The sequence below is a fragment of the Oncorhynchus masou genome, unplaced genomic scaffold (assembly GCF_036934945.1).
Source record: "Oncorhynchus masou masou isolate Uvic2021 unplaced genomic scaffold, UVic_Omas_1.1 unplaced_scaffold_1505, whole genome shotgun sequence".
Taxonomy (NCBI): domain Eukaryota; kingdom Metazoa; phylum Chordata; class Actinopteri; order Salmoniformes; family Salmonidae; genus Oncorhynchus; species Oncorhynchus masou.
The window spans coordinates 80,980-92,313 of NW_027005065.1; the positions used below are offsets into that span (position 1 = coordinate 80,980).

At 42.2% G+C, this 11,334-nt stretch overlaps 2 protein-coding genes across 2 annotated transcripts in view; both read right to left on the reverse strand.

The window, feature by feature from the left end:
- Positions 1-6,802, reverse strand: part of LOC135531062 (sialoadhesin-like) — a 52,039-nt gene extending 45,237 nt beyond the window's left edge. The window contains exons 1-4 of the mRNA XM_064959195.1: positions 6,735-6,802; positions 6,059-6,136; positions 5,433-5,777; positions 5,027-5,248 (exon numbers count right to left, since the gene is read on the reverse strand). Of these exons, the coding sequence (XP_064815267.1) occupies positions 5,027-5,248; positions 5,433-5,777; positions 6,059-6,113 (622 nt within the window). The 5' untranslated portion in view covers positions 6,114-6,136; positions 6,735-6,802. The remainder of the gene's footprint in view (positions 1-5,026; positions 5,249-5,432; positions 5,778-6,058; positions 6,137-6,734) is intronic.
- LOC135531061 (B-cell receptor CD22-like) lies at positions 318-4,869 on the reverse strand. Its single transcript, XM_064959194.1, has 11 exons — positions 4,841-4,869; positions 4,520-4,722; positions 4,179-4,409; positions 3,855-3,951; positions 3,505-3,596; positions 2,923-3,153; positions 2,314-2,577; positions 1,968-2,064; positions 1,838-1,877; positions 1,612-1,692; positions 318-1,517 (listed from the first exon to the last, which is right to left on the reverse strand). The coding sequence occupies exons 1-11, from the start codon at positions 4,867-4,869 to the stop codon at positions 1,473-1,475; spliced, it is 1,410 nt and encodes a 469-aa protein (XP_064815266.1). The 3' UTR covers positions 318-1,472.
- Positions 6,803-11,334: the final 4,532 nt, after the last annotated feature.

Consider the following 11,334-nt stretch of genomic DNA (forward strand, 5'->3'; position numbering starts at 1 on the left):
GTCCACTACTGGAGTCTTGAGAGGGGAGCCGAGAGCAGTCTGCACAGTGGTAAACTTCTCCAGCAGCAATAAACTGGGGGAGGGGGAGAGAGAGGGGGGGGAGGGGGGGGAGAGAGAGAGGGGGAGAGGGGGGAGAGGGGTAGAGGGGGGAGAGGTGATGAACAGTGCTTGGTGTTGATCTATGACAGTGTCTCCTGACAGTAATGTAGTATCCCTGACCTGCCTATAGCCAAGCTATGTGGTTCAATGGTTCCATCATGTGTCCAATAGGTAGAAATACAAGAAACGAGCAGAATGGATTTAGTTATGAATCAATGCATGTTAGTCAAACAATCCATGTTGTCTATTTATTGTCTACCTTTGATCTCATTTACAACATGGTGCTTATACTGTGTTCAATGTGTCTAAAATAAATGTACTAATGAATAATTAATCATTTGATAATAAAACAAGCAATATCATGACACTGAACAATATAGTATTACATAATATAAAATAGAGAATGACCAGTAATGACTGACAGCAATACAAAGTAAAACATATTTTAACACATCAGGAACAACTCCAGAGATACAAACATTTAAAAGCTCTTGTCAATATTATTCCTTTTTGTGTCACTAAGACAAGACATAACTTTATATAAAAAATCTGGAATTGGCAAAATCCCATAAAAAAGATAAGCAATACAATCTACAGATAGTAAACAGATAAGTTGACATGTTGAATCTGTAAATGAACCCACAAATGCTGATGCTCCAGATACTCAACTCGTCTAAAGAAGTCCAGTTTCATTGCTTCTTTAATCAGTGAGCACAACAGTATTCAGCTGTGTTAACATAATTACAACATGGTTTTCTAATGATTAATTTACCTTTTAAAATGATAAACTTGGATTAGCTAACACAACGTGCCATTGAAACAGAGGAGTAATGGTTGCTGATAATTGGCTTCTGCACGCCTTTGTAGATATTCCATAAAACATCTGCATTTTCCAGGTAGAATAGTAATTTACAACATTAACAATGTCTACACTGCATTTCTGATCAATTAGATGCTATTTGAATGGACACATTTTTTTGCTTTTCTTTCAAAAACAAGGACATTTTAAGTGACCCCAAACTTTTGAACGTTAGTGCACATACTGTATTTATCATTAGGAGAACAATCTAAATTCCAGCACTTACTCAAAAGTTAAAGCTCATTGTCTCAAACCTTCTAGATTAAAAAGCAATATCATAGTAAGAGAATAGCATTATGAGGCCTAGCTTTGGTTTGATGCTGTTGCTCTTCAGTCCAGGTTCTGTGGTGGTTCTCTTCAGTCCAGGTTCTGTGGTGGTTCTCTTCAGTCCAGAATCTTTGGTGATTCTCTTCAGTCCAGGTTCTGTGGTGGTTCTCTTCAGTCCAGGTTCTGTGGTGGTTCTCTTCTGTCCAGTTTCTGTGGTGGTTCTCTTAAGATCTCATAATCGGAGGGCTCAGCATGTATCTGAGGGCTGTGTCACTGCCAAGTCTCTCACATTCTGAAAGGAGACACATTGAATGAGCACTTTACAAACCACTCCCTCTAACACTTGTATGGACACGGACACACAGACTGCATTATAAGAGACTTACTGCCAGGGTGTCATACTCTGGTGACCTGGTCTTCATGTTCAGAGATGTGTACATGTCACTGTTGGGGTCAGGATGGACACTCTGAGGGGAGAGAGAGAGAGAGGGAGAGACAGAGAGAGAAACACAAATACTCTCAATACTGTATAGAGCACAAATCCATCCATCCACTTACTGTCTATGTCTGTGGCATTGGGATTGAAATAGCTTTGGTTGTTGACAATATTACCTGTCTGTCTGCTGTGTCATCACTTCCTCCTGTGTGTCTCCTGTAATGAGGGACAGAGTGAGTTCTGCTCTCTACTGACCTCTAGAAGTTGATATGTTACTAATAGAGTTCATGTAAATGGCTGGCTCACCTCTTCATATAGCAGTAGATGGTGAGGAGCAGAGCTCCAACAGTCAGGGCAGCCCCCACCCCCACCACAGGAACCCAGAGAAACAATGCTGTAGTATCTTGAGATTTTAAATGCAAGGTGGAGATATGACATAGAAGAAACCAGGGAAGAAGAAAATAAAACAATTATTTAAATACAGGCCAACTAATACTATGTCATATGGTATGATAAGTGTGTAATATTACTAATGATAAGCCTATTAATTCTATGTCATATGGTATAATAAGTGTGTAATATTACTAATGATTATTTATTGTTGTTGACCTGTGTGATTATCAATGAATAGAGGAAGATGAGGTGAACTTACACTGAATGTCCACAGACACAGAAGAAGAGTTGAGTCGTCCATATTTATTCTCAGCCTCACAGTAATATTCTCCTCTGCCCTCAGAGCTGATGTTAGTGATGCTGTAACTCTGTCCTGATGCTTTTGGTGAGGTTATGTTCTTCTTGTACCAGGTGTATTTGTCCACAGGTGGGTTGGCATCACTGCTGCAGGTCAGAGTCACTGAACTGCCCTCCACTATTTCACCAGAGGGACTGACTGACACTGAGGTGTTCTTTGGAGCATCTAGTAAAGCAGAAGTTGGGGTTTAGGACTGTTGTATACTACCTCAAATGACGTCATGTCTAAAAAAATATATATATCTAAAGTCAGAGAACTATCTAAAACTATCACTCACACAAAACATGAACAATAATACATTTAGAGAAACTTTAGGACTTTAGTCTACTAAACTATTCTTCAAGTGTCTGAGGTACTGAACACTCTAACTATAGACATGCATACATCTATGACATTGTCTGTCATTTCTATGTAATGATGAATATGTACAGATAAAGCAGTAATACTCTTCTCATTGATATAAAGTTTTTGATGCTTTCTAAGTAGAATAGTAGTTTAATTCATACTCACACACTGCAGGAGAGTGGAGGTCCTCATGGTGTTCTACAGCACAGGAGTAACTGTCCACAGAATGACCCAACACTACTAGGGTATTACTAGAGTATTGTTGGGAAGTGGGCTCATCTACACGTTGTCCGTTCTTGTACCAGATGTAGGTGGGGTTGTCAGTCAGAGTACAGGTGGTGATACAGGTCAGTGTCTTCTGTCCCTCTGCAGCAGGAGTCACCTTCACCTGCAGACCTGAAACAATATGTATAAAACCACATACACCTCTGTGTCAACAGGATGGTTAATATATTTATCCTGTAATTCATTATGATTTACAGTTGCATCATACAGTGTAGTATTACCTGTGACAGACAGAGTTGTTCCTGGGAAACTATGAACCCATTCAAAGTTGTTTGTTTTAAAAGTGAAGCGATACTCAGCTGAGTCGTCCTCTCTCAGATCTGTGATTCTCAGGGTGAAGGGACCTCTGTATATTCCAGTGTACTTCACACGACCTGCATACCCTGGGTCTCTGGTTAGGTCTTCAGGGGTCGACTTATCACTTCTAAACCAGAATGATGATCTGGTGTAATAATAACCAACATAAGTACAGGATATGTCCACTGTTGACCCCTTCAAGACACAGATTCTCCTCTTGGTGTAAGTCACTCTGTAGCAGCTCTGACCCTGAACACCTGAAACACAGTGACATAACAAGAGGTCAACTAGAATGTATTCTCAGTTCTATCTAGAAATGCTAACAGTTCTTGAGTTCTCAAAGTGAAACCAAAACACACAGAGGTTAAACAGTATTGTTAATGAAGAAACACTCACACACTGCAGGAGAGAGGAGACCCTCATGGCCTTTTACAGCACAGGAGTAGCTGTCTGCAGCATTAGGGAGGACCGAATAGGGAGAAGTGTTGTCAGTTACTATCTGTCCGTTCTTGTACCAGATGTAGGTGGGGTTACCAGTCAGAACACAGGTGGTGATACAGGTCAGTGTCTTATACTCTGAAAACTGTTCAGGAGTCACCTTCACCTGAAAACCTGAATTAAAGCAGAGCAAAAACAGATGACATCGTTTAGAATTAATGATTCATGTCCTGACTCTTCAACACTGTATAATGTGCTATGCAGTGTTACCTGTGACATACATACATCTATGACATTGTCTGTAATTTCTATGTAATGATGAATATGGAAGTATTTCCCTTCTCATTGACCTTAAATGACTGATTCTTCCTAAGTAGAATCCTAGTTTCATTCAGACTCACAAACTACAGGAGAGTGGAGAGCCTCGTGACCTTCAACAGCACAGGAGTAAATGTCCACAGTAGAATCCCAGACCACCAGCATATTACTGGAGTGTTGTTGGGAAGTGGGCTCATCTACACGTTGTCCATTCTTGTACCAGATGTAGGTGGGGTTGTCAGTCAGAGTACAGGTGGTGCTACAGGTCAGTGTCTTCTGTCCCTCTGCAGCAGGAGTCACCTTCACCTGCAGACCTGAAACAATATGTATAAAACCACATACACCTCTGTGTCAACAGGATGGTCAATGTATTTATCCTGTAATTCATTATGATTTACAGTTGTATCATACAGTGTAGTATTACCTGTGACAGACAGAGTTGTTCCTGGGAAACTATGACCCCAGTCAAAGTTGTCTGTTTTAAAAGTGAAGCGATACTCAGCTGAGTCCTCCTCTCTCAGATCTGAGATTCTCAGGGTGAAGGGACCTCTGTATGTTCCAGTGTACTCCACACGACCTGCATACCCTGGGTCTCTGGTTAGGTCTTCAGGGGTCGACTTATCACTTCTAAACCAGAATGATGATGTGGTGGAATAATAACCAACAGTACAGGATATGTCCACTGTTGACCCCTTCAAGACACAGATTCTCCTCTTGGTGTAAGTCACTCTGTAGCAGCTCTGACCCTGAACACCTGAAACATAAAGAGGACATCATTTACACAGTGGAATCGTGAGCTTCACTAATCTAAAGTAGTTAAGCCATCCTGTCTTGTCAAAGTGTTGCAGTCACAACTGTGAGGCCTGTTTAGCAGACAGAAGAGTTATACTTGAAAAGGTATACTAGAATACTGAGTTAAATTCACACTCACACACTGCAGGAGAGGGGAGATCCTCATGGCCTTTTACAGCACAGGAGTAACTGTCTTTACTGTTAGTGTAGACTGAGTATTTGTACTGGGGGGAGGTTCTCTCGTGTTGATGTTGTCCGTTCTTGTACCAGATGTAGGTGGGGTTGTCAGTCAGAGTACAGGTGGTGATACAGGTCAGTGTCTTCTGTCCCTTTGCAGCAGTAGTCACCTTCACCTGCAGAGCTGGAGTAGATCACAACATTAAAACCCTGAATCACCTGTTCTATAGTTTAATCACATGATGCAAGACATTCTCAAACTCATTTAATTATTAAATCTGTTTCATATATGCAAATCCAATTTCTAGACCTAAATGGACAGTAGATATTAATTCAACAGATTAGCAGTATAAAGCATATTACTGTACCTGTTACAGACAGAGTGACTCCAGGACTTCCAGAATATTTCCCTCCTTCCTGATCTGTTAGAAATCTGAACTTGTACGTAGCTGAGTCTCTCTCTCTCAGGTCTGTGATTCTCAGGGTACAGTCTTTCTTCTTATCCCCATGATACTCCAGACGACCTGCATACTCTGGGTCCTGACTTAGATCTTCAGGTTCTATACCAGCCTCCATTTTAGTGAACCAGTAGGTTGTTGTGACTGTACCTCTGGGATATGTATAAGAGCAGAACAGATACACTGATGACCCCTTCAAGGTACAGATACTCTGAGTGGTGTATGTCACACTCCAGCCATACTGACCCAGTACCACTGAAACACAAGACACAACACAATGGTATCAGAATGAAGACAAGATATATTGCCTCACAGTGACTGTAGGGTTTGCCAACACTTTGTTGCCATAGTTCCTGATTTGAGTGTGAATAGAAACCACAGATAAACATCACTCAGTGAGGTGTGGAAGATAACTATTTAAAGTGAAGTGGAGACTCCTAACAGAACACACCAGAATAACATTATGATTCTTATCCTATTAGAAATGTCTGTAGATTGTTAAACAGAGCAACTAAAAGATAAGAATGAGACCATACCTGCCACAGACCAGAGAAAGACCACCAACACACTTCCTGCTGTTCTCAAGGCCATTGTTGCATCTCCCACCCTGCAGTCTTAGAAACAGAAACAACAACTCACTCTATAGCTGGTGAATAACTACATACAAACCATCAGGGGCAGCAGGTAGGACTCTAGTCAAAAGTAGTGCACTCTATAGTGAATATGGTGTCATTTGGGATGCAGATATAACAACACATCATCATCACAGCCTTGGGTGGATGGTGTGTAAATCACATTCTTCATAATAGTTTGGTAATATGGTGTGTCAGTGGTATCAGCAGGTAGTCTAGCGGTTAAGAACGTTGGGCCAGTAACTGAAACATTACTGGTTCAAATCCCAGACCTGGCAAGGTGGAAACCTCTGCCATTTTGAGCAAGGCATTTACCACCAGCTTGAATGACACCTCCTATCCCCAAGCTGTGAGGATAAACAACAAGTCACACACTCCTTTTATATCATCATTATATGATAGTGTCTGTATTCACAAAGTGTCTCAGAGAAGGATCTAGCATTAGTTTTCCCATTTAGATCATAATTATATGGACCAGGAGGACCTGATCCTAGATCAGCACTCCAAGCCTGAGACCCTTGAGGAGATGACTTACGGCTAAAAACAAAAAACTATATTTCAAGATATCAAGAGTACTTACAGACTGAAGGGGAGAGTCTTGTACAGTGAGTTAACTGACTGGTATTGAGTGGGAACTGCTGGTAAGTGTGTGTTCTGTGGTTGATACATATTTATAGTAGTCAGAACACAAGTAGCTGATGCAGAACAGTCCTTTCCTTCCTCTTTAAGACATTAACATGCATGAGGACCAGAACAGCATGTCAGAGAACGGAGGTTACTGTATTAGAGAGGGTCCTACATTTCTATAATAGACAAAATGTCTCCCATTTCTACTTTCAATAAATACAGAACTATGTTAACAATATGTTGACTATTCTATATGGAATGTTTATAATATCTTAGGATGTGTTGCCTTGTCCCTCTAAGTTCTACATGGAACAGGTCAAAGTTCCATTTACATTTGGACAGTTCCATGATGTCATTCATTCTATTCTACAAACACATTCAATTAATCAGATAGAATGGTGAAACACAACATTGGCTACTTGACAAAGTCACATTTAATCACCCAAACACTGATGTCTGTAGTAGTACAATATGCCACTGTCATTTCTTTACACTGATTGCGTCCCAAATAGTGCACTTCCTTTGACCAGAGCCCTATGGGTATGGTATGACCGTGTGTGTTTACATGCCCTCTCAACTTGATTGGCCTGCAGCCCTGTCAATCACCCTTTGCACCGCTGTTCATCCAACCAATCAGGGTGCTTGGATGTGCTGCAGGACACCGCCTCCCCTCACCTTCAGTTAGTGCACGACATGGTCAGTCTTGAGAAGAAGTGTTGTGTTGCTGATAGACTTTTGACATGCAGTTCCTTACTGCAGTGTGAGACCAGCGAATATAACCACACAATAATATAAAACATCTTCAAATGGAAACAGATGTGTCTGCATGTATGTGGTTGTGGTGACCATCAAGAGTAGAGAGACGGGCCTCAACACCATGTTCTAACCAGACAGCACTATAGTGGGCAGAACCTAAACCACAACAAGGCCCTCCGGTTCACTTTGGGTTCTTATACAACAGGATTTCTAGGAGGAGAGAGATACATGAAAATATAACTAAACCTTCTCTCCAGCTGCTTCTTACCCATTGTGCTTTTTGTCCCTTCCTGCCTCCCGTCCAGGATGAGAACAATCAGAAGTCCATGCATCTGTTCAACAACGTCACTTAGTGACACTTCCTGTGGGTGTGGCCTATCAGAAGGGACGCCCATATTTACCCCCACCCCATGTTCTATCCCATAATCAGACTCAATGGGACTGTCAGGGGGGTAAACCTCTCCATTGGATCTTCACCCTCCCATCCACCACTAACTCCTCCTTCCTACCTGGGAAAGTATGACACTAGTTAGGGGGTAAAGAAACATATGACATCACATTCTCACTAAACAATGATGTATTCTATTCTCTAACTACTAGTTGGACAAATTGGTGGATATTCAGTACAGACACTATCGAGGGGAAGGTACATAAGGCCCATTGAGTCTGCATCAAAGTCTCGAGAGCTGGCTGTTATGGACGTAGAAAAGTACAAACACACATCCTACACAGTATAGATGTCAACACTTCTCCCTACCCTGGTTAACAGGGAGGTGATGCTGAGTCAGTTCATCTGAACCAACAACACTTACTGGCAGTGCAGAGAAACAAGAAGTATCCTACTGTAAGTGTGAGTTCTGTGGTTGACACCTTTCAAAAGTAGCCCAGTCAGGATGTTAAGACATTAACGTGCATAAACAACATGTCAGAAAATAGTTGCATTTGTATATTTGAGGAGGGGCCTAGATTTTATAAACAGGCTAAATATGACCCATTCCCATCACTCCTCATCAGCTGCCTCAAAGTGGTACTGAAGGTTCCAGTGTTCTAGACTAGAGCGCCACCTACTGGCATCTCAACATTACTGCAGCCTCCAGTCCTCATATTATGTCCTCATTCCTTTGGCAGTAATAGGAATAAAATGAATGGATAGTGTTCCATTCATTCCAGCCATTACAATGAGTCCATCCTCCTATATCTCCGCCCACCAGCCTCCTCTGTTGTACAGTACTTTTAGTAGCTTTAGCTAGCAGATAATCCAATGAACATCACCATAGCCTGCTGTATTGACTGTGTCATGTATTGTAGTCTGCTGTCCATAAATTATGCAGTTCAGTCAACTCAACATTCCAAATCAATATACAGTCCTGTGTGCATATATTTTACATATGGGTGGTCCTGGTAACCAAACCCATTACGTTGCAGGTGCCATGTTCTACCAACTGAGTTACATAGGAACATGTTCTGTATAGTCTAATGTTTCTCACTGTGTGTCATGTTAATACTACTCCTAAACACAACCCACCATCACTGTGTCTCATGTTAATACTACTCCTAAACACAACCCACCATCACTGTGTCTCATGTTAATACTACTCCTATACACAACCCTCCATCACTGTGTCTCATGTTAATACTACTCCTAAACACAACCCACCATCACTGTGTCTCATGTTAATACTAGTCCTAAACACAACCCACCAACACTGTGTCTCATGTTAATACTACTCCTAAACACAACCCACCATCACTGTCTCATGTTAATACTACTCCTAAACACAACCCACCATCACTGTGTCTCATGTTAATACTACTCCTAAACACAACCCACCATCACTGTCTCATGTTAATACTACTCCTAAAGCTCTTGTGAAGCATCAACTCATCACTCTCACTCTTACTGTCACTCTGTTGCTCTCAGAGCTCTTAAAATAGCATAACGTCTTCATGTGAAACACCATGTACAATGTACTTCCCATCTTTTGTAGCATAGAATATAGCTCAGAATTTGCCAAGGGGGCCAATCATATTGGTCGTGACTGTAAATCCACGAATCAGATTAATATGTCAAAATGCATTCACACGCACAGTTATTCTTGACCCTGTTATACTGTGGCAGTGAACATGACCCTATTGAATAGAGATCTGGGTATTACTGGCAAACTCTACTGATCATGTTTTAAACATGTAAATGAATAAACTGAACTAAACTAAACACATGAAACCAAAGTCCAGAGTCAGTATTCACAATGTGTATCAGAGTAGGAGAGCTGATCTGGGATCAGTTTAGCCTTTTAGATCATAATTATATGGACCGTCTGAGACACTTTATGAATACAGGCCCTGATGTAACAACCATAACACAGTTCAAAATAAACCAACAAGTACAAAGATACAGGCAGTCATGTGATGTTTGGCTAAAAACATCAAAACTAAAACTATATTTCAAGATATTGTCAAGTGTACTTACAGAGTGAAGTGAAGAGGAGAGGTCTTGAACAGTGAGTCAACTTACTGTCACTGCGTGGAAACAAGAAGTAGTCTACTGTAAGTGTTAGTAGAAGCAGGCGTAGCCTATGTGTGAGTTCTGGGGTTGACACATTTTAAAGTAGCCTAGTCAGGTCATTAACATGCAGCAACAGCATGTCACATAAGGTGATGTTACTGTATCTAAATAGAAAATGGTCTAAAGTCAGAATACTGTAGTTACATTTCTTTATTTGAGGAGTGGACCTACATGTTTTACAAGAGACAAAATGTGACCCATTCCCATCACTCCTCATCAGCTGGTACTGAAGGTTCCAGGAGTCCTGAGGGGAGGAGATGTCCACTACTGGAATCATCATGGGAGGAGATGTCCACTACTGGAATCCTCATGGGAGGAGATGTCCACTACTGGAATCCTCATGGGAGGAGATGTCCACTACTGGAATCCTCATGGGAGGAGATGTCCACTACTGGAATCCTCATGGGAGGAGATGTCCACTACTGGAATCATCATAGGAGGAGATGTCCACTACTGGAATCATCATGGGAGGAGATATCCACTACTGGAATCATCATGGGAGGAGATGTCCACTACTGGAATCATCATGGGAGGAGATATCCACTACTGGAATCATCATGGGAGGAGATGTCCACTACTGGAATCATCATGGGAGGAGATGTCCACTACTGGAATCATCATAGGAGGAGATGTCCACTACTGGAATCATCATGGGAGGAGATATCCACTACTGGAATCATCATGGGAGGAGATGTCCACTACTGGAATCATCATGGGAGGAGATATCCACTACTGGAATCATCATGGGAGGAGATGTCCACCAGCGGAATCCTCATGGGAGGAGATGTCCACTACTGGAGTCCTGAGGGGAGGAGATGTCCATCACTGGAGTTATGAGAGGAGGAGAGGTCCACTGGAGTCACAAGGGTAGGAGAGGTCCACCGCTGGAGTCATGAGGGGAGGAGAGGTCAACTGGAGTCATGAGGGGAGGAGAGGTCCACCACTGGAGTCCTGAGGGGAGGAGAGGTCCACTACTGGAGTCATGAGGGGAGGAGAGGTCCACTACTGGAGTCATGAGGGGATTAGAGGTCCACCACTGGAGTCATGAGGGGAGGAGAGGTCCACCACTGGAGTCATGAGGGGAGGAGAGGTCCACTACTGGAGTCATGAGGGGAGGAGAGGTCCACCACTGGAGTCCTGAGGGGAGGAGAGGTCCACCACTGGAGTCCTGAGGGGAGGAGAGGTCCACCAGCGCAATCCTGAGGGGAGGAGAGGTCCACCACTGGAGTAC